General features: G+C 40.5%; 2 protein-coding genes across 3 annotated transcripts in view; one reads left to right on the plus strand and one right to left on the minus strand.

The window, feature by feature from the left end:
- Window positions 1-1520: 1520 nt before the first annotated feature.
- On the minus strand, window positions 1521-15740 carry MTX3 (metaxin 3). Its single transcript, XM_081930867.1, has 9 exons — window positions 15596-15740; window positions 13849-13918; window positions 12467-12543; window positions 10923-11015; window positions 9437-9619; window positions 7826-7902; window positions 5989-6146; window positions 5548-5636; window positions 1521-3716 (listed from the first exon to the last, which is right to left on the minus strand). The coding sequence occupies exons 1-9, from the start codon at window positions 15674-15676 to the stop codon at window positions 3606-3608; spliced, it is 939 nt and encodes a 312-aa protein (XP_081786993.1). The 5' UTR covers window positions 15677-15740; the 3' UTR covers window positions 1521-3605.
- Window positions 15741-23198: 7458 nt separating this feature from the next.
- The window catches only part of THBS4 (thrombospondin 4), a 37579-nt gene continuing 36583 nt past the window's right edge, over window positions 23199-24194 (plus strand). For both annotated transcript variants that reach the window (XM_081929347.1, XM_081929346.1), the window contains exon 1: window positions 23199-23496. In XM_081929347.1, coding sequence (XP_081785473.1) covers window positions 23403-23496 — 94 coding nt within the window. In that variant the 5' untranslated portion in view covers window positions 23199-23402. The remainder of the gene's footprint in view (window positions 23497-24194) is intronic.

Below are 24194 nucleotides of genomic sequence, written 5' to 3' on the forward strand. Positions count from 1 at the left end.
CTGGATTTGAGCATAATGCAACCAATCTCGCACCTTGTTTTTTAACTTTTCCATACTCTGTAACCTCCATTTATCTCCAATTTTTTCAATTATTTCCCAATATTTAGGCCAGTGGGCCTCCATATTGAGTCTTTTACGTGCTTTGGCCTCCATACATAATGAACACATTTCAAAGGGTATAGGATGTTAACCAGCCAAATAAGGTGAAGGTATTATTGTATACACAGCTAATTAAGATGTACAAAGAACTATCTTGGGATGTTGGGTGGGAAGTCCAAAAGAATTATTTTAAGTGTATATGAATGGAAAATGATATGAGTGTACAACTGAAAACCTTTAACTAAAATGTTTTTTTTTAAAGGATGTTAATCAGCCAAAGGCCTGGTTGCTGGGAGTGGTAGCTTAGTTGGTAGAGCATGAGCCTCTTAATCTCAGTCGAGCCCCACATTAGGCAAAAGATTCCTGCACTGCAGGGCGTTGTACTAGATGACCCTTGTGACCTCTTCCAACTTTACAATTCTATGGTTCTACGATTCTATGAAGAGGAATGTTTTCGACTGGCAGCTAAAGGTGTATAATGAAGGCACCAGGAGAACACTCCACAAATGCGGAGCCCCTGCGGAAAATATGCTGTGCTCTGGATGCTATAAGGGTTTCAATGGTACTTTTACAGACATGCTGTGGACCATCAGAATAAAGCTAGCAGGTCACTGGTGGTCTGTGGACCACAGTCTGGAAACCCTTGTGCTACAGCATTTCCTATTAAATAAAACATGACATTTCTTTGTAACAGAAGCACATTTTATTAATCTATGACCTACCTCTGAACTGGCGCTGATTTTCTGCTAAAATCTACATGTCTCTTCCTTGGTGATCATCCACAGATTTTGCTCTTTCAACCAGGACACCCAAAAATAGAAACAATACTTCGCAATGCATTTCCCTCATAACTTAACTTCCTATCTTCTCCCACAAATGAGATTACTTTTTCTAAAAAGAAATGCAACGCATATTTCTATAGTATTAGACTAGAACCAATACTTTGCAGTAAAATGTTACGTACTAGGGAATCTGAGCAATCATTTTACTTTTCTCTCCATCATAGTCTTTAAGGGCCAGCTCTCCTATAGGAAACACTGCTCCAAATATGAAACATATAAAATGGTGGGGTGACTTTTTCATTGGCACAAAGAGTGCACCATTTGATGCAGTCTGATCCTATGTGTGTTTAACTTGGAAGCAAATCACGCTTTCAAGTCACTTGCCCTGCAGGTAAATATTCCTAGGACTGCAGCAATACAAATACACAATTTTCTTGATCAGTCACAAATGCTTACAAAGCAGACAAAACCATGTTTGTGTTATGAAAGTTTTGTATAAACCAAGTAATATTATCTCATTTGATGTCCCCTGCAAGATTAGACACGAATAGTTTTTGCTTTAACACATATCCTTATGATTATCATGATTTGGTTTGTGACATCTCCAGCTTTAAATAACCAAAGCAAACATTCAGGAAGTAACATGAAACTTAAATTTATTCTTGTTAGACATCCAAAATTATTGTTATAAACAACAAGATACATTAAGGATCTTTACATTCCTTGGGTTTATAAATACTCTGCAAATACATGTATATACATTATTTACAGGTTTGTTTGTACAGCTATTTGTTGACATATACAGAATACTGGAGGTAATTTAGAGAAAAATATCAGATTTGTTTGACTTGGCAAAATGAAGTCAGATGCAAATAAAACTATCTTATATACATATGAAAACTGTTTCTTGGGAATCAGATACCATAAGATACATTGGTTAATGGCAGTTGCCATTTCGGCCAAGTAGTTTTTTAAAAATATTGTTGATATATTGGAAATTTCGAGTCAGTCAGTCATTAGAATAGGGGAGGGCAACTGATGGCCCATGGTCCTTAACCCAGTTTTGCACAGCCTATATTTCATCTAGTGTGTTGAGACCTCAAACAGACTTCTGCGGTGTGTTGCCACTTTGTGGCGCCTGGAAGCAGTGCATAAAGAGCTGCTTCGAACCTGGCAGGAACCCCACACCACAGAGGCCTTTGCAACAGCACAGAGATCAACACTGTTTTCAAAATGCACAGCTTGCTGTAAAATACTCCCAAAGCACCTGTTTTTTAGGCACTCACCCCCAGTCCAATAGTTGCAAACCTTGATTTATTAATGGAACTTTTGGACCAGTTGATAGCAGCTGCTCATAATTTGAAATTACAATTACCATCACCATAAAAAATTGCCAGCCTGATCTAGTAACAATTGGTGTAGTAGGGCACCATTGCTCACCTGGCTTCCCAGCATAGCAGGTCTCTGGTGCTTTCCAAGAGGGAGAGGGGAGGGGTGAGTTACAGGCAGCTTGGTCCAGTGCAGCATGCAATAGTGGAGTCAATATGACATTCCCCCTCCCAGAGGGCCAGGCTCCCTGTGCCTTCCCCTCCCTTCTCAGCAAGCCAGTGGCCTGCTGTGTTGGGCAGCTAGAAGAGCAACAGTGCCACCTCTGCTGCTACTGGCCTGATCTAGGGCTTCCCCACGCATGTAGAAGTTCCAATGTATGTACAGTGTATGTGCTTGCTTACTTACTTACTACAGTGTCAGTATGCATTGGTAACAAATGGCGGGGTGTCCCTGTTGTTTCAGTGCACTGGGCAGTTTAGTTTGAGCTTTATGCCAGGGCAATATCTCTTTATACCCAACAATGAAAGTTACTAATCTAGGGGGAAATCTAGATTATTTGGGGGTTTGATATTGGATAAATATATAAAAACAAGAAGCTAATGAAACTGCAGGGGCAGACAAAGTAAAGTGAGACAATGTCAATACTACATATTCAGTCTTGGCCTGCAACAGGGTTTCTAACTTGACCTCTTACATGCATTGATTGATACTGTCAATCTGTGTACTGACATTTTGAATGTAGGCATACTATCACAGAAGTTGGTCAAGCTTATTCTTTTCCTGATTAAGACCAAATCTGAAAAAAAATTCTAATTAATGTTCCCGAGTGATCAGTTTAGTTTTTCACCTCTATAGTCATTTAAAAATGGTCAACATACACTGATCATTACTTGAAAAAACAAAACAAAATGGAAAATACCTTCTAACTGCTTGTCAGCTTACCTGTCACAAATTTTAATTTTCTCTCTGTATTTGAACCACATTGGAAATCTATACAAATGCTTAAGTAGCTACTCCACATGCAACAACCAAGTTGAGCTATAACATGATTGCAGCCAAAATCAAAAGCATCTAGCAGAAAATGGTGATGCATTTGCATATTCCAAAGTGGAATCTTAGCTTTCGGTCAACTAACCCTAAAAGGCAAGCATTATGCAGCACTTATGGTGACCTCATACGGCATTGTACAATTACTCAACAATTCTGTCTGTGCTTAACTTGGACCTTTACTGGTTCCTTATGTGACTATAGATAGCATTGGTTAAATGAATGTGCTTGTGCCTATTTGCCAATTCACATTTTTACCTCGCTTCATGTACCTACAGAATTAGTGCAAAGATTGTTCAGATTTGATGTCTGCTTCTAATCACACACATAAATATGACAACTAAACTCTCAGGGTGATAAGCGGTTTGGTGAGCTATTTCCTTCCCCACCTGTAGAAAGTTTGAGAGTTGTCAGCTTACGTGGAGGGTGCTGAGGACTCTTACGAAGGTTATCATCCATCTGCAGAAACAACATATATAGCAATTCATACATCTAAAGAAGGTATCTATAAAAAAATCTTCACATAGAAAGATTCAAAAATGTACTCTACAAAGCTGTTTACTAGATATGCACTAGTACAGTCTAACTGTGATCAAGGAGACCAGACCAATGTGAATGTTCAATAGAACTCCTCATGGATGTGATTCATCATTCCTAGATATTTTAGCTTTCAGACTGCACTTAGCAAGCCTAGTTCTTGCTTATCCATAAATGTATTTATCATATTGTGTACTACTTGACCTGTCATACGTACATAAACAAAAGTTAAATAGCTGTTTCTGTTTCTGTTAAATAGCTCATTACCTTTTTTGTAAAGGTGGAGACACAACTGGCATGATGTTTAACTGACTTAATCACATGGGAAGGGTCTAGTGCATGAGTCTTTCCTTCCCCTCTTCCAACACAATGCCACTTCCATGGGTGAGGCGCACAAAACTGGCCCCCACCTGTATGACCTGAACATTTAAATGCTCCTCAAGCTGCATAGAAGCCACTCATTGGAAAGAAGATCTCACATGACTCTAGGATAACACTTCAAAATAATTTCTTCAACACTCCTGGCAAAATCTAGCAAGAATGTTTGTTAAGGTTATCCAGCTTTAGAAAATGAGTTTAATCTGAACACAGATTAAAAGTAAAATTACAGCAATAATGAGTTGCCAGTATTTTCCAACATTATGTGAAGATGGCAACCATCTAAAAAGAGTCCATTAGGCAAGGACTGGTAAGACAGTAGTGGCTGGTGGAGCAGGATGGAGCAGTCCCCCTGACACTGGTGTCACTGCATTTACTTGAAAAGGGCTGGGGTAGCACAGAGCAGAGGGAGAGTCGTGGCTGTGTAGACGCACAAGTGGAACCAATCCAGCACTCTTTCTGATGCACTTGCTCAGTCCTGACCTCACTGCCACCATGCCCCACCCCAGCCCGTCCAGGTAAGCTGCAGCAACACCATGCCCCACCACACTAGTTGTTACAGCTGAGAAAAATGCAATCAAGAAAACAAGGCGCTTCGGATGCAATTGATGTAGGAATGCAAATGAATTAATTTCTGATGGAAGCAATAGAACCTGAAACAATCAAAACAAAATGCAGCCATATTATTTTAATTTGCAGGATTTTGTCAATTATTGTAGGTGGTCACATTCAAAAAGGACATTATGAACTGATATGATGAGTGCCAATGTCCTTAAGTATATTTTGCGCCTGGTAATAGATTTCATGTTCCAACTCTGTACACGAGTGTTGAAATCCAGGGTTCATTCTTGATACTCCTACTGAAGTAAATATAAGCGACTTGTGTACTGCTGTCTAGCTCACTTTTGAAGAAAATGAATTTTCTTAGGTATGCAATATAATATGCATACCCTGAAACAAGTATTTTAGAGTATGTAATTGCTAAACTTAATTTGAAAATTACATGACAGTGACTAGGAAGAGGGGCCCTGATTTTAAAGCAAATGGAACCTAATGGGGAGAAATGCAGAATTATCCTTCATCCAGTGCTTACCCTGTCTGCAACCCTGCTCCTCAAATGCTTTCCTTCAAGCTAAGCCAAGGGGAACTTCAGCATCACAGCTTGGCAGAGGGAGAAAGCACTTGGGTTGACCAAAAGCTGGACAGGTTTTATTCTCTTCACTCATGTGTCCCTTTTCTGATTTCCATCCCCTCTTTCTACTTGATTAGACAGAAATGGTCCAAACACATTGAACTCCCATGGTCATGCCTAATTTGGTCCCTAGTTATCAACAAGAAGATCAGAAAAATACAGAAAGACCAAAACAAAAATGACCTTTTCAATTAAGTTGGATTCTTTGTTTACAAGCTGTGTGAGTTTCTGTAGATTTGCATCAACTGTGTCTTGACCTGCTGGAGTGGCACCTAAATAAGCAATGCACACAGAAACAGAAAGTTAGGAGGGACTGAAACTACATTTAGAAAGCATTTCCTTATTTTCATCAGGGAACAGAACATAAGAAGGGTCTGCTGGATCGCGGTTAATTGCCCATCTAATCCAGCAACCTGTTCTCACAGTGGCCAACCAAGTGCCTATGGGTAAGCCTGAAAAATCAATTTCACCTCCCCACCACAAACAAAATCCTCTGCTACCTCCATTCTACAACAAAGAAAATTTAAAATGGTAAGACCTCCAGAGCTGTACTGATTCAGTGCAAATATAGGTATGCCTCTTATGAAAATAAAACACATGCTGAAAGAGAAGCATATGGCTTACCTGATAAGTTTGATCTGAAGTAGCAAATCAGAATGTCATCACAGAAGTGACATAAATTGGGAAGCTGCTTCAAATGATCTTGTAGCTGGGTTTTGGGGAACGGTACTTTATAAAGAGGAGCAAGAAAACCAAACACAAAGGCATCAAGAGTTGTAGGCCTAGGGGTAACAAACGTGGGATACGGATATCTCAAACTCTGTAAGACACTTTCTAAACAGAGAAAAATATCAAGCAAAGTGTAGCTCGTATTTAGCAAAATAACCTGAGTGCTAATGTGGAATTAAACCCATGATGGAAGATTAAAAATATGTTTGACTCGACATATGGTATAGTCTCTTATTTTCACAACGGTTTAGTAAGATTGTGTTTTGTCATAAAATATCTCCATTAACGGAATAAAAGAGACAGATATTCATGGCATACCATTTTACTAGACAATGAGCAAGATTCATCTGCCTGCAGGCTGCACATATAATTACAAAACAGCAGCTGCTGACATGTCCCAAGTCTGATTAGAGACATTAATGTTGAACACTGTCATAGTTTCAGCTGCTCCCTTGGTACAGCTATACAAGAGCTGATAAATGGAATATTTGGTGATCACATGCCATCAACAAAACTCAGATTTGGTTCACAGATTACTCCAACATCTGCATTGGGACAGATTTTTATTTATTTTTTGCTTATTTGAAGCATTTGTACCCCATGCTTCTGCCAAATAGTTCCATGCTGTTCCAGAAACATTTTGATGCAAAAACTACACAGGCAGGACAAATCACGTAATTATTTCCTGTGCCAGCATTACTGATTTAGCCTCACTTGAAGTGGCTTCCACGACCACCACTGTGGTAATTTTTAAAAAAGAATGTAAGACGAGTTCTTAGAAGGAAAACAGTGTTTGGCATGAAAGGTGAGAATCGCAACAACATTTGAGGTGATTGACTCCTCTCTTCTGTCTGAAGTGCAGGTGGTACACAGACTTGACACAGTTTGAAAATGGGCATCCTGTGGAACAGGAAGGTTTGCTGCAGTACAGTATATCCAATGAGGATAAGACTCCCCCCAAAACAATGTGCCAATGTGCTCTTAGAAATAAAAATCTGTAAATAGGGCAGGCATGGTCTGGTTTTCATTGTCCATGTTTTTTAAAAAAACAACACCAACAGACCAACTGTGCAGGGAACAGATCAAATGGAACGAAGACATACCACGTATAGGGCAGTTAAGTTAGGTTGTTCAGCTGCAACCTATCTATTCCTCTGTAGGGTCAAGCTCCAAAAAGTCCTGATTCTTCAAGGCTGCAACAGAGGCAAGCTTTGCACAGGACTGACTGGCTGGCACCTGCGAATCTGCCACTATACCACCCGCAACATGAAAAAAAAAGCACTTCAAGCAGTTTAAAAAAATAATAAAGCAACAAATGATAAATAGATAAACAAACAGGGATGTGCTTTTAATTAAAAAGAAAAGAGAACAGAAATCACACTGCTTGCCTGAGGCTCAAGGGAAGGCTGATGGCTGATGGCTGATGGCTGAGCCAGCAATCAGTTCCCTAGCATGCAAATGTGTCGTTTCACTTGCAAAGCCAGGAGCAAGCCAAGTTCACTGCTGGTGAGCTCTTGTTCATATTTTTATTTGCCTCTAGTACATTTAATTGGTCACCCTGCGGTTTGACAAGCACTAGAAGAATGACATCTGATTTTAAAACTTGAATACATACCAAAAATCTATGTTTCATTCACAAGGAAAAAGAAAATCGGAACGCATACACAAGTATTTTGGCATTAATAGTACCACACCGCATATGTTGCAAACACTGTAAACATTCTGTACTCACGTGTTTCCAAAGAAAAATGGAGACGTCCCCAGCCTGTTTGATAGAAGATTCAGGCATTCCTTGGCATCTCTGTATATCTAAAACAAACAAACAAACAAACAAACAAACAAACAAACAAACATCAAAGTTTATTTGCAGGCCACCTTTTCTAGGAGTTTATCTCAAATTAATTTAGTACATGGATGATGGATAGCTAAGAATCTCTGTGGCACAACCCAGGTTAAAAAAGGCCCAAAGCATACTACTTCAATTTAGATATGCACACACATAACCCCCAAATAATCAGTTATAGCCAACAAAGTTTTATTCAAAGTAGATCCACTGAAAATTAATGGACCCAAATTAATATTGTCCATTATAGTCGTATTGTGGATTCCGAACACCCCGGAAGTCGGACATTTTGGCTCCCGAACGCCGCAAACCCAGAAGTGATTGTTCCGGTTTGCGAACGTTCTTTTGAAACCTGAATGTCCGGTGGGGCTTCTGCAGCTTCTGATTGGCTGCAGGAGCTTCCTACAGCCAATCAGAAGCCACAATTTGGTTTCTGAACATTTTGGAAGTCAAACGGACTTCCAGAACGGATTCCGTATTGCTTCCAAGGTACAACTGTAATTTCAATGGGAGTACTCTGAGTAAAATGTAGTGGCTACAACCCAATATTTGAGAAATTGTTATGTGTCCTTGGGCACACATATAAATAACCTGCCTGTGGCCACTCCTTTGTATGCTGGCTTATTTTTTTACTTGTTTGCAAGAGTGTCTCCCTCTAACCACCAGCATGTTCCCTATGTGATCACATTATTCCTGTACCCTGCTGGAATATGAGGGTCTTATGTTTGCTATCCATGCCTTGATCATCTTGTGGATTAGTTACTGCAATCTGCAATATGTGAGCTTGTCTTTGAAAACTGTTCAAAAGCTTCAGCTAGTAACAAAATGTCTTTCTTTCTTTCTTTCTTTCTTTCTTTCTTTCTTTCTTTCTTTCTTTCTTTCTTTCTTTCTTTCTTTCTTTCTTCCTTCCTTCCTTCCTTCCTTCCTTCCTTCCTTCCTTCCTTCCTTCCTTCCTTCCTTCCTTCCTTCCTTCCTTCCTTTCTTTTGCCACCCTTCGTTGGTTAAGATCCAGAGTAGTTTACAGTTAAAACAATGTATTCAATTTTTTAAAAACTTCATTATAACATAAAACTAATATTCAATCCATCAGAGCACTACAGAAGAAGAGGGCAAAATCAGTCCACCTGGCATATAACACACCAGTCCCTTCCCAAGACATGAGTGAAGAGATGCCAGGCAGAAAGAATGTAAAACACTAGTTCTTTCCATCTGCATGGGTTGATAAATTTGTTAACCAGAACAATAACATAAGGCATGGGAAATTTCAAGTGGCAACTAAAATGAAGTAGAATCAGGAAAGCCCTCTCCCGAAAATTCTTTTGAATCATTGGTTGATCAAGGAAGTTGTTGGACCAGTAAATTTCACTGATCCTTCCAACATCACCTTGAAGAAATCTATTGTCTCAAAAAGTATTAAAACAAGCACCATCATATTTAGCATCCAATTCTAGTACATCTGCATCGATTATAGGCCTAAATTACTCATAAAGCAAAATATACCTGTGCTTCCACTTCAGTGAGACTGTAGAGCGGAGGCCCTCCCTTTGTCAGCAAGATCCTATTAAGTGCTTCCCCAGACATCTTTCTAGGCAGATACCAACTCAATGGAAATGGAATCCTTGAAGCAAACCATGGTTTTGTCACATTGTAGTAATTATCAGCTTCAACCCAGAAAGTGTGCAGCTATATCATGATGACAAAGAAGGTTAACATTCGATAATGAACATCAGCCTCCCTGTTACTAAAAAATCCAAACCTGTTTTCGTTTACCAATAGATTTTGGGGGATCTAATAAGCCTGTCTAAGTGTTCAAGAACCAAGTTATTTTCTCAGCAGAGTGGAAATAAAGTTAAGACATTAGACTATTACAGATATGCAAACACATTTTTAATAATTAATTAATAATACGAATAGGACAGATCTTGATAAGGGTGCATGTCTCTACACTTTTACATGAAAAATAAGTCCCAATGAACTCAATGGGGCCTTCTTCTGAGTAGACATGAATAGGACTGCACTATAGAGGTAATTAGAAAAGTCAAAATATACCAAGCATATTATTTTTAAAGAAGCAATTTATATTAAATTTAAATTATTCCTACCATGTCAACAGTGTTTCAGAACAGTGAAAAGTAACTAGTTTAAATCACACACTTACTCGCTATGAGTTGCAAGTCTCCTCTATCCATTACCTGAACTTCTGTGACATTACTGGCCTAGTCCTTACAAATAGCAGATTGTAAACTTCACATAAAAACCTAGCACATTATGGGTAAGTCAAGGTCTAAGAAAGTCTGTGGCTGTTCTTCTCCTGCCATTTTGTATCTAGTGCAAGATCTACCCAGAAATGGTAATGAGCTATTGTGTATTACATCTGGGCGATTAGTTTAACTTTGTTTTTAGGTTGCTGTGCTTTTTATATGAGCAATAGAAGCTTATCACATACAACTTTCATTAAAACCACACTAGAACTCATTTTATCTGTTTCTAGTTTTCTTTGTGGAAAGAATTTTGTATAGGAAAAATTTAGTTATGTAAGTCTTCATCTACAGAGTGAAGAAATAAAACCCAGACAGATGTTTACCACCATGTCTACTGTTTGTGAGAACAATGCCACAGAGCAGGGGTGGGGAATCTGTGGCCTTCCTGATGATGTTGCACTCCAGCTCCTCTCAGTCCCAGCCAGCATAGCCAATAGTCAGGGATGATGGGACTGGGAGTCCAACAATGTCTGGAAGGCCCACACAGCTGTCCAAACTCTTGCTTTCAGTTTACTGAACTAACCCTATTGTCACAGAGCTCTTTAATAGGAATGCTGATTTTAAAGAGATCTAATTTTAATGGTGATTACTGACTCCTAAGACGTCTCATGGGAACACACAAGAAGTTCAAGACACATTAATTTCAATGAGCTGAATAAGCATGTTATTGACTTTGGGTGGGTGGCACTGCAAAACTTTGCTCACAATCAATAACTGTATCTTACCACAGCAGGAAGTAATTTTTCTTCGAGTAGTGCAATGTACGCCAGTGTGTCTGCTCCTTCTTTTGTGGACAACTCATAATCAGCATTATATTTCTGCCAGTGAAAAGGGCAATACATTAATGCAGCAAGTAGTCATATGAAACTTTCTAAAGAGAAAATAAAGCCAACAATTGAAGGTTCCTGTAAAAAGTGAATTGTTTCAAAAAACAGAAAAGCAATAAACAATTAAATTAAACTCCAAGTTAATGGTTTCAATGTTTAACAATAGTGTTGACTGCTGAAGTTACAGAGGCACTTAATTCTAAGATCAATCTGCCTGAACTCAAACTAACGGGGATATTTTAACAAAATCAACTTGCACTTTAGTTAAGGTGTGCATTTCTATTTAAACTGCTTTTAGTCATGGTGAATCCTGAAAAATGGAGTTTAAGAATGCATCTCTATTCCCCTAAAATATAAAATTTACTTGTGCTCCTGTTTGGCTCTTTTATTGTACAAACAGAATCTGAAAGAGTTGGGAATTTATGAGCTACAATCCTGATCTCCTAGTGAATATATAGACAAGAGATCTTGTGGAATGGCACTCTGTAGGATCCAAGGAGAACCTTTTCCTCCCTGTCTCTGATGTTGGAGCATCAGTCAAGATGCAGCAATGCCTGAAAGCTCTATCAGCCAAGCATTTCACCTTACACAGAAGCCTTTCTGTGCATTGCATAGGGCACTCCATAGGACAATCCAGCAGTCAGTTTATCTCCTGATCTTGCCTATGCAGGGTGATGTCAACAGAAGCTGAAATTTTGCCATATCCAGGGAGAAAGGACAAGTAGCCTGTGGGATTGTTTTGTAAAAAGCATTAGCTCCTGCCTGGCTATGATAGAGGGTACAGGCACTGCTGTGGCTTGTGTGGCACAACAAAGTTCTGCTTCACTGAGGTGAGGATCCACTTTACAGGTTGATTTCCATGCACTCACATATGCTAGAAGAGAATGATTGCAGTGAGTTTTATTTATTATTTTATTTCACACTATTTATATACTGCTTGATTGTAAAAAAACAAAACAAAAAACCCTCAAATAGTTCAAGTAGTATTGAGTCTGGCTGGCGGAGTCAATTGACTGGTAGACTATAGATTTCTTTGGGCACATTTGTTTGTTCTCATACCTTAACAGGAGAGGGAGAGGTGGCAGTCAAACCCTAGCAAAGGTGTCCTCTCTCCAGAATGTTCCTTAGTCTTTGGAAACAGTTTTAAGAATTCTGCCTCAATATCCTGATTTTTCAGTTGTCATTTCCTTGATTTTCCAGTCTTCAGTGAAACTTCCAGGCTAGCCAGCAACTGAATTTCTAATGTTAAAATTAAAGAAGGGGAAAAAATTCCTTAATCAAGTGAAAAAAACATTTTTTCCCTTTTTGTAAATAAAGAAGCAAACAAAAGCACAAGTAATTTGCCCTCAAATCTCACAAAGCTTTTGAAATGAAAGTTAGAGATTCGCTAATCTTTAAAGATTTAACTTACCAAATATGAGATACTTTTTATGGAAACTCACCTGCTTTCTTAAGAAGTTTAGTATTTTTGCTGGCTGAGAAATAACGGTGTCATTCAATATCAGTACTGGTACACTCCCTGAAAATAAATGATCAATCAAGATAATGCAATCAAAACAACCCTATTAGTGCTAACAGGTGTTTAAATTTGCTCATGTAAGAATTCTGATAATAAAATAATAATAATAATAATAATAATAATAATAATAATAATAATATTAAATTTTATTTATATCCCGCCCTCCCCAGCCGAAGCCGGGCTCAGGGCAGGTAACAACAATAAAACAGTACAACAGTACAACACAACACTCTAAAATCATTCATTATAAAATTAATTCAGCTCAATACCAAAGATCGGTGCATATAAGCTTTCACTTCTACCACTCATTTTTTTTTAAATTGCCTTATTTTGTAGCTTCAACATAAGAAGGCTAGGGGTGATCCTTCATCCTGCTGACATAGATCAGATGACGCTAAGCACTGTTACTTCATCATCCAGAACCATTCTTCTACACCCACATTTGATTCATAAAAGGCCTTTCACAATGCAACTGCACTCCCTTAAGTTGTTCCCTGTTCAAACATCCTAGGTCTTTCAATGTACTAGTGCAACAAATAGCTTGAAATGTAATGCTCACTTTGAACTGACTTTCATCTGATATGATCCACTCTTCGCTTCGTACAACAGAAAGTAAGACTGGGTTCTAAGCCAGGGCTGAGGATCTTCCTATTTGTACAAAGTTATGTATGTATGTAAGGGACGTGGGTGGCGCTGTGGGTTAAACCACATAGCCTAGGACTTGCCGATCAGAAGGACAGCAGTTCGAATCCCCGCAACAGGGTGAGCTCCCGTTGCTCGGTCCCTGCTCCTGCCAACCTAGCAGTTCAAAAGCACGTCAAAGTGCAAGTAGATAAATAGGTACCGCTCTGGGGGGGAGGTAAACGGCGTTTCCGTGCGCTGCTCTGGTTCGCCAGAAGCGGCTTAGTCATGCTGGCCACGTGACCCGGAAGCTGTACGCCGGCTCCCTCGGCCAATAAAGCAAGATGAGCGCTGCAACCCCAGAGTCGTCCGCGACTGGACCTAATGGTCAGGGGTCCTTTACCCTTTACCTTTATGTATGTATGTAACCCAGAATTGCTATGCAGGGAGGTAGGGCTGCTGCATACCCAGATGGTGTGACAGTGGGGCACGGTTGGTTTGGGCACACTGGCAGGAGCACTGGACTGGAATGGTCACTGTGCCCACACCACCCTGGTCACTGCCCCTTGTCCATCCCAGTACATAGCAGTGAAGCCAGATCTGTGGCACCACCCTTTCCCAGTGGCTGCTTCTGATGTAACCAGTGCTTAAGATGCGACCTAAAATGCAAATATATACACATACCTCTTGGTGCTCTCCACAAATGATCTATAACATTCACTTTCAATGGTGCACCACAAAACCTGGCATAAGCCTGCAATGAAAGTTACAAAATAATTAAACTCAATATTTTATTCTTCAGAATTTTGACAACCTAAATGTTAGGTAAAGAAGCTACTTATTTGATTTACAACCTCACTCATCTCAAAAGCTCGGGGTGCACAGTCATATTATGCCACTGCCATAATCAACATTAAATGCAACACTCAACTGTCACAATTAATGGACAATTTACTATGGACTTCAATGGGATGTCAGTTGGCTATGGGGCCAAGAGGAACTAAGACAGTGCTGGGGGGAAATCGTGCCTCTCCGGGGGTTGTTGGATTTCAACTTATGTTATCTGTGATGAATAGGCTATGTTGGCTGGGGCTGAAGGGAACTGGAATCCAACAACATCTTGAAGGTCACAGGTTTCTCAGCATGAATTATGGGAAAGCATTACTAGTTTTAAAATACACTGACCTAGTTCCACCCAAAGAAATCCTTTCCAGCCCCGCAGCTCATGGGTATGTAAGGTACATGCAGCTATTTATTTGTAAAACTCTCTTTGATTTGGCTGGATGTGACCACTAGCTGTTACATTCCACTACATGCACAAAAACAGCTGGAATTGGGCTAAGATCAACCTATATTGTTAATATATTCCACAAGCCCAAGTTCACACTTCATACTCAGCAAAACTATGATTTCGCTCTAGGTAGTGTGACGGAAGAAGGACCCAGTGAGGTGCAAAGTACATGCAAACTGAGCCACTGCATATTTTTTAAAAGACGTACAGTACAGACAACTTTAAAGCAATAAGGGATATCCATGGACCATTCTCAAATTACCATTTTTAATACATATCAGCTTGCTCTCTCTTTTAAAAAGATGTGGATGAGCAGATTAAGTCTGTGACAATATGCACAAGTGACAAGTTAACATCTCAGTAGTCACAAATGCTGAACTTTACTTTTTAAAAAACAAATGCCTGTCTTGAAGTGTTGCTGTAAAAGTGGACTCTGAAAGGAGACGCAACCTACCGGTATATTCATTTTCTATTCCTCCTACTCATGAAGATATGTGAAACCCAAGTGCTTAAAAAAAGATTTTAAGGATTTAAATGAAATTGCCCTTATAGACAATAAAGGTTTTCTGATGGGACATTTCTATATTATCTTTTTGGTGCTCGACTGCACATTGTAGTGCGTCCTAGAGACAGCTGCATTACAGCACAATCCTATGCATTTTCACTCAGAAGTTAAGCCTCACTCTGTCCAATGGGGTGACTCACGGGTAAATGTGCAACACTGCTGCAGCCACAGTCCGCTACAGAAAGCACAAACACCTCCAGGATTAAATTTTTTACTGTGACATTAACTCTTGTGTACTAGCACCCACACCATATCGGATCCATCCCATGAAGTGGGCTCTCTGATCCACAACATTTCATACCAGAGTTAAGTGCCAGATATTGCTTATTTCCAGAATGTATACACCACTTTTGAAAGGCTCTTTAAAAAGCAGGATGGAGACTCCTTTGTATATTAAAATAAAAATGCATAAATATATATATAGGTGGAAGCTTTCCCCCTTCAACACTGGAAATGTTTGAGGCTTTCCTCCCCAGGTGCAATCCATTGTGGCGGCTCCTCACAAGCATCTCTCCGTCTCCCCCTCACACCCGAATCTGGGCCTGCGCCCGCAAACCCGTCAAACCCGCCGTTACCATGACAACGAGGCACTCCGCGTGCACGGACGGCAACCCCCAATCACCGCCCCAGCAGCTCAGCTCCATGGCGGGCGCCATATTGGACGCAGCAAACCCTTTGCCCTCACGAAGCTCCGCCCACGGCCCCGCCCTCCCCCTCCTCGCGGAGTGTCCGCCCTTCGGCATGGGCGGGGCGAAGAAGAGGCCCGAGCGGCGGGATGCTCCGCCCTTTTTACGTTTTCTACGTGTTCCAGCGGCTACACCGAGCGCCTCCTTCTGACTGCGCCTCAGGGCTAGAGCAGCGGCGCAGATACCCAGCCCTACAACGGCCTTGCTATACTTTCTTGTGGTGGTTGTGGGGCAGAGTGCAGCTACAGTACTCATCTTTATTTATAATTTATCAGGGCAAAGCATTGGCCTTGAAAAACGAAGGTTTGGTAGTGCAAAACAAAAACAAAAAAAGCCCACCTCCATGAACTTCCTAGCTGCTGTTTAGCCAAAGGGTTAATTTCGAATTAAATAAATTTAAAAAGCTGCCTTCTTACTTGCATGTTACTTGCATAGTGGATCCGCATGTTGCCTTACAAATGACTTGGAAGCAGAAAAACGCAGCAGAATCCCGACAAAGACAAATTTGGAATCCTAACCTTGTTTATTCAAAAGTAAATCTTGATCTCAGCGGGACTTATTCCCAAATAGTTATGCAAAATTGTTATGCAACCTACACCTGACGTTAAAAAAAATATGCACATTACAACTATTAAGGAACTGTGGTCTCTTGTGTCTTGTCTACCCTACTCTTAAAGTGTGGATAATAGCAGCCAGGGCCTATGCCTGTTTACTTAGGAGTAAGACCCATGGAGTTCAGTAGGACTTCTGAATAAGGTACATAGGATTGTGGCTTTCATTGCAACTAAGGATGCAATCCTTGGTAAGGCTGGTACAAAGAGACTTATGTTCTTAGCTCCCCCACGTCCAGCCCATAAATATATTTTTTCTCTTGTATTTATGCTATGTGACACAGTTACTTAGAGCACCTGAGATGTGCCATGGTTTAGGGTTGCCAGCTGTCCTGTATAATACAAGATTGCTCCGTATGTTAATGTAAAATGCTATGTCCTGTATTGATAGTTTTGTCCTGTACTGTATTTCAGGTCTCTCTGCCAAGTTAGGGACCCTCTCCAAATGCATGTTCATGTATTTAAGTTCTAGGTAGCCAAAAACAGACAGATTTTATTTATTTACCACCCTATACCTGGAGGTCTCAGGGCGGTTCTCCCTGAGATTTACAAATTCATGTCTATGTGTGCATGTGCATGTGACAAATTTAAGAGGGGCATCCTGATAGGCTGCAGTAGATTGTAATGGATTGTTCTGAAGTCACTTCAGCGCCATTTGAAAAAAATATCATCTGCCCTGTCCTGTGTTTTGCCAGAACAAAGGTGGCAACCCTACATGGTTTCTATGTTAAAATATACACCTGCAACATTCTAAAATTTCCCCAATTGCAGCTCCCAGTAGTTTGCTAACAAAAGAAGGATTTTAAGTGTTCATGCACCATTCCCACCTGCTGCCAGGCGTATGTATTTTGTCCCTGTATTTTGTGGTATTCATGTCTGCAAGTACAATACAGCCTCATTTGTAAAGTACTTTCACATATCCCAGAATTAGCTCAATTGGGCTACTATAGAAACAGCAATGCACTCATCTCGAAAGCACTTTACTGGATAGGCATTCTGAGATAACAGATGGTGTAAACTTCATTTACATGTTATTAAAGCTGCGAGGCTTTTAATTTCGTTCAAGTCTCATTATTTCATCTTTAAGAATCTAATATTCAGAAAGGTTTTGGAAAGCTTTTTGAGGCACTTTGTACGCAGATGCAAAGTTCTTTGCTGCACAACTAATTTTCAAGTTCTCTTTGTTTTCACAATGGGTTGTTCACTCAGAATGAAAACTGCTATTTTTAAGAGAGAATATTTGGACAAATTAATGTTTATTGCACCTGGAGGCAGAAGGAAAAGTATTTCAGAAGCACAAATATTCCTTGTGCCATATTGTATTGAGTCAGTGTTACCAACAGTTAAGGATTTTTATGGAGAGTTTATAGACTTTACAGAGAGACTTGAAATATTTTGTGGTTTCAGTAAAACCCCTTTTCCTGGAGTCAGAGATTTAGTAAGATTTATTTTTCACCTAAACCCTTGCCCACCATGGATATAGAAACTTCAGGGCTTCAGAAGTGAGACAACCAAAGAACACCCAAAAATATCCAGCTGTTTTTCACATTTCTGTTGAATTAAATAAACACATGCTTGACAATTACAAGCTAAGCTTTGCATGTATCTGTGGACTGTTTCCAAACACAGAACTTCATATACATGTCAGAAAAAGTAACAGAAGCAACCTAAAAGACTATGGGGACTAAAAAGCAGAGGAGTTCTGTTGATCTAGTATGTCAAGACACAGGAAAACTCAACAACAATTGATGTGATGCTACAGCAATAACAGGATAAAAAATAAGACAAATTGTTAGATGGCATTGGCCATGATACAGGCTGAAAAATGACATATAAATACAAAATGACAACACAAAATACATAGTTACAGATAGGTAGCCGTGTTGGTCTGCCATAGTCAAAACAAAAAAAATCCTTCCAGTAGCACCTTAAAGACCAACTAAGTTAGTTCTTGGTATGAGCTTTTGTGTGCATGCACACTTCTTCAGATACACTGAAGTGTATCTGAAGAAGTGTGCATGCACACAAAAGCTCATACCAAGAACTAACTTAGTTGGTCTTTAAGGTGCTACTGGAAGGATTTTTTTTGTTTTGACAAAATACATAATAAAACAAGAACAAAAGCCAATAACCTCACTCCCACAAACATGTTTAATGTTCACTGTTCAACGAGCCAAAGGCCTGGTTATAGAGATTATGTTCCCACAACATTGAAATCGAAGTATGTACTTTCTAGAGAGAAAGGACTGAAAATTATGGGTAACTTTCTTTGAATTTTTGCAGCATTAATACTCATATAGGAAAAAGTGATGTAAAAAGTCCCAAATCAGTGATTTGAGTATTGCTACCTTATCTAAGCAGTAAAGAATGCCTCTGCTAAAATCATCTTTTTCCAAAACTCTGCCATGTCACTTCTCTTCCTAACCCTCTCTGCACTGTCTCTTTGATATATTACACATCCAACTCTACATATTACTCTGCATCTGCAGACTTCTTAGCTTTTTATGCCTGCCTAAGGCTGAAGTCCTATACACAGTTACCTAGGAGTAAATCTGTGTAGATATGTATATGGTTGCTCTTTAAATTTCTGCATTCATGTCTGCCACACTCTTGTCCTTTATATTCTATCTCTCCAGTAAGGCTCGTCTACTGCGTTGCTTCCAGTTCTTCCATTGTAACAATGCCTCATTTTGGTAACCAAGCCACCCTACTTTTTTCAAAAAATACAATACAATAAGCCTTTGCTCTTGAAGATTTAGTCGCCCAACACTTTTCTGACACAAGTATTAATGTTTCCTAGTGTGGTCCAATCATAAATTTTAAAATATATTTATGAACATATTACAAGTATTAATGCTTACATCAGAAAAATTACAACGTGAATTAAGCTGTAGTTAGGCCTGCCTAAGGAGGAACTCTGTTGCTGCTAAATTCAGTGCGACAACATCTAGCACATTGTTTGCATAGTAGAAGCGATAATGCTATACACTTACAGAACCAATAAACAGGTAAATAGCTTGTAAATAACAAGACAAAGTACTGTTTCTGGGGGGCAGGCAGGTGTGGGGGACACTCTGGACCTGAATGGGGTCACTGTGCCACTAAAGGACTACGTGTTCAACCTTGGAGTCATTTAGGACTCACAGCTGTCCATGGAAGCACAGGTCAATTCTAGGTACAGGGCAGCTGTCTACCAGCTCCAACTTGTACAACAGCTAAGACCCTACCTACCTGAGCCCTGTCTCGCCAGAGTAATACATGCTCTGGTTTTCTCCCACTTGGACTATTGCAATGTGTTCTACTTTTGAAGGTGACAACTAATCCAGAATGCACCAGCTGGACTTGAGACTGGGAGTGGCTGCCAGAACCATACAACAGCAGTTCTAAAATATCTACATTGGCTTCCAGTACATTTCCGAGCACAATTCAAAGTATTGGCCCTGACCTTGAAAGCCCTAAATGGCCTTGGCCCTGTATTCCTGAAGGAGCGTCTCAACCCCAGACACTGAGGTCCAGCTCCCAGGGCCTTCTGGCAGTTCTGTCCCTACAATAAATGAAGTAACAAGGAATCAGGCCTTCTCAGAAGTTGCACCCACCCTGTTGAATGCCCTCTCATCAGATGTCAAACAGATAAACAACTATATGACATTTGGAAGGTATCTGAAGGCAGCCCTGTACAGGGAAGTTTTTCATGTTTGAGGTTTTATTGTGTTTTTAATATTTTGTTGAGAGCTGCCTAAAGTGGCTGGGGCAACCTAGCCAGATAGGCAGTACACAAATAAAATAATAATTAATAATAATAATAAACATGGTAGCAGTAGAAAAGCACTGGTAAGCATGTGAATGTTGGCTCGCAGGCCATAGGTTTTGCAAACACTAAGAAATAAGCAACATTTGTAGTGCTTTGCAAAACTTTTTGAGCATGGTCAGAAGTGATTTTAGGGTAATGTGACTGGTTTGGCCACTGGGCGTGCCAAATTTTAGAGTTGCACAGGGCGCCGCTCAAATTTGAGAGCCCAAAGCGTGCCATTGGCATGGTGGATGTATACAACAATCAGCTCACTAGCTATCAGCCAATATGCAACAGTTACCACATAACCAAATAGTAATGTGATTAGGCTGTTAGTTGCTTATTTAAAATGGTGCAGGTCTCTTGTATTCAGAGTCGTAGATTCAATTCCTGGTATCTCTAGCTGAATGCTATATATGGTAATCAGTAGGGGGCTAAATGAACCAATGGCCTGACTCAATATGAAGTAGTTTCTTATGCTCTGACTTCCAACAGGATGATGGGAGTGTAAATGTTCAGGGATTGCTGCTGCATAGCTGTGATCTTCATCTCACTTGATTCACTGAAGTCATAGAGGGGGGTTGATCCAGAGTAAGTTATTTGAGAATGGCAGATTTGGTTCCTTCCTAAAAATACTGACTCAGAACCGTTTTTGAAATACAGTGGGTCTTCTGTGCTGTTTATGAACAAATGGTAAAACCTGACTGAATCAGTGAGTCAATTTTTCGTTGCTTGGAATATGAACGAGCCACTGACATTTTCTTAAGTAAAAATCAACAGCAATGGACAATTTTTCTATAGGCCAAGCATGCAGAAGTCTGTTGATTAAATAAAAAGGAGGAAAAACTAATATTTTAAGAGTTGAGCTGAAACTCAAAAATATGTTTTTTTAACCTTACAGTTATATGTGGCTTAAAAACATTTTACAAAAGAAAATAGTTAAAGTCTCAGAAATTATCTATATGTACTTTAGACACAGGCAGACTAAGACTTTGTGTTAATGGATGATTAATAATAATAATAATAATTGAGAGAACTTCACAGGGGTGCCAACTTGAAAATATTGGGGGGGCAAGTAAGCCCCTCCCGGCATAATTGACCACAAGACATGGCACACACATACCATGTGAGTGACAATGCTCATCAACTTTAGGGGTAGCCCTTTGAAATATTTTATGGGGGGATGAAGGGACCCTTTAGGAGTTGGCTCATATGTCAGCACCACCTAATAATCAAGATGGCACCATTTCTAGCATGAAAACTTCTATGTTTCGAAAACAAACAGTGACATTCAAGGCACTAGAACAAAACACGAGAAAAGCAACCAGGGCACTTCCAGAATGCTTGTTTATTAGGGATTAGTAGACTTCATACTTGCAATTTTTTTTACAGTATCCACGTGAGATCATTCCAGCAACAAAATTTCCACATTTAATCCTGATTTTCCATTTCTGAAGGGAAGGCCAATGTGTAAAGAAAAAGCTTGTTAACAACAACTTTGCAGAGTAAGCCTGCATAGTGACCGCAACAAATCAAACTTGGTAACCAAATCAGAACAAAAATGTGGAAAATTTGATTTGAAAGAAAGTGGAGCCAATCCAGTGCAGTGGTTAGAGTGCTGGACTAGGACACCAGGGTTCAAATCCCCACTCAACTACCTTGGCCCCATTGCCATCTTGCAGCCTCAACTACCTCATAGGGCTGTGGCGATGCTAAAATAATAATAATAATAATAATAATAATAATAATAATAATAATAATAATAATAAAAAATTTATACTCCGCTCATATCCCCAGCCACTTTGGGCGGCTTCCAACAAAATATTAAAATACAATAGTCCGTCAACCATTAAAAGCTTCCCTAAACAGGGCTGCCTTCAGATGTCTTCTAAAAGTCTGGTAGTTGTTTTTCTCTTTGATATCTGGTGGGAGGGCGTTCCTCAAGGGAGAACCACGTGCGCCACCTCGAGCACCTCACAGGGAAGGTGGGAATGATGGACGTATAATAAAAACAAATATAAATAAAGCAAAGAAATGCCATTTTATATATGCACAACCATATTTTTTTCACATTTACGATGATCACAGCATCAAGATCGACAGATAGGTATGAGATTTGGAATCATAGAATAATAGAGTTGGAAGAGACCACAAGGGCCATCGAGTCCAACCCCCTGCCAAGCAGGAAACACCATCAGAGCACTCCAGACATATGGTTGTCAAGCCTCTGCTTAAAGACCTCCAAAGAAGGAGACTCCACCACAATCCTTGGCAGCAAATTCCACTGTCGAACAGCTCTTACTGTCAGGAAGTTCTTCCTAATGTTTAGGGGGAATCTTCTTTCTTGTAGTTTGGATCCATTGCTCCGTGTCCGCTTCTCTGGAGCAGCAGAAAACAACCTTTCTCCCTCCTCTATGTGACATCCTTTTATATGTTTAAACATGGCTATCATATCACCCCTTAATCTCTTCTTCTCCAGGCTAAACATGCCCAGCTCCCTTAGCCGTTCCTCATAAGGCATCGTTTCCAGGCCTTTGACCATTTTGGTTGCCCTCCTCTGGACACGTTCCAGTTGGTCAGTGTCCTTCTTGAACTGTGGTGCCCAGAACTGGACACAGTACTCCAGGTGAGGTCTGACCAGAGCAGAATACAGTGGCACTATTACTTCCCTTGATCTAGATGCTATACTCCTATTGATGCAGCCCAGAATTGCATTGGCTTTTTTAGCTGTCACACTGTTGGCTCATGTCAAGTTTGTGGTCAACCAAGACTCCTAGATCCTTTTCACATGTACTGCTCTCAAGCCAGGTGTCAAGGACTTTGCGCCCAGGCTGCTCCCAGCGTGCCTGAGCGTGTTGTCCCTATTATTTGGCACAAACGTATTGGGACTGGATGGAACTTGGAAGAGCTTGGAGGCTTCTTCGCGCTTTTCCTGCCCTTTGCAAGATTGCTAAGTGCCTCCTCCCGGTCCTGAGGCAGCGCCCGCCTGGCCCGTCGCAGCCAATGGCCCGCGGCCCCGGTCCTCGCAGCTCCGCCCCTCGCAGCCCGGCTTAGGGTCTGCCTGCTCTCCCATTTAAACAGCTCCGGTCGGGGCTGCTGCAGTTCAGTGAGCCGGTGTCCGAGCAACAGGTAGGAGCCTCCAGAGCGCTGAGCGCCTCCATGCCTTTCTCCTAAAGAACAGACCTCCGCGCGCATCCCTCTCTCTATCCGAGGCGAGCCTCGAGTGAACAGCAGCAGCAGCTTCTCAGCCACAGGTTTTGGGCATCTATCTCCCTTCGCTGGACTGCTGGGCAGGATGAACAAGCGCAAAGCCGCCTTCCTCCTCTTGCAGATTGCCCTGCAGCTTTGCCCCGGCGGGGCCACTCACGCTCAGCCTCCTTCTCCTCAAGGTAAGAAGCAACAGTCCCAGCTTGGAGGCGTCCAAAAAGTGTGTGTGTGGGGGGGGGAGCCTCTCGTTTCCCTCGACGGAGCTGAACTTTACAGAAGGCAAGGATAGGGGAATAGGTGGCCGACGGTGGAATTCCCACCAGGATTAAGGGAGAGTTTCTTGTCCAGAAACAGGAGATTTGATGGGAAACATATGGCAGTAACAGCAGCCTCTGGTGGGGTGCCCCAAATCCATCTCTTGAGGCAAAAGAAAAGGAGCAGCTGGAGTTTAAGCAGACTTGACAAACGAGGTTAGTTTTTAAAGCCACCTTTGTAATGGGTGATGGTAACTGCACTGTTATGAAACCGTAAGTTTAAGGAGTTCCTTTAGAACTGAATTTTTGATAAAGCAAAATCAGAATGATTTTCTTTTGAAGGCATTGTTTAGAATAAGGATAGTAAAGCCCTTTTTAACAAAAAAAAGTTTGATGCTCGTATATGTGGAAGCACATTCCACAGATTCTTGAGACTCTCAAACCTTCAAAAAGATCTGCAGGAGCAGAAGGGGGTACTTTTGTCTTGCTTTACCTCTGCTCTTTTCCTACTCTCTTGCATAGGAATGGAAACATCTGTTGCTTTACTATTTGCAGTATATAGGGTTCTAGCCTGTTTGAGTAGCAATGATGTGAATAAAGTAACAGATATTATTTTTTTCATTAAT

This window comes from Podarcis melisellensis (assembly GCF_964234715.1).
Source record: "Podarcis melisellensis genome assembly, chromosome: 11".
NCBI classification, from domain to species: domain Eukaryota; kingdom Metazoa; phylum Chordata; class Lepidosauria; order Squamata; family Lacertidae; genus Podarcis; species Podarcis melisellensis.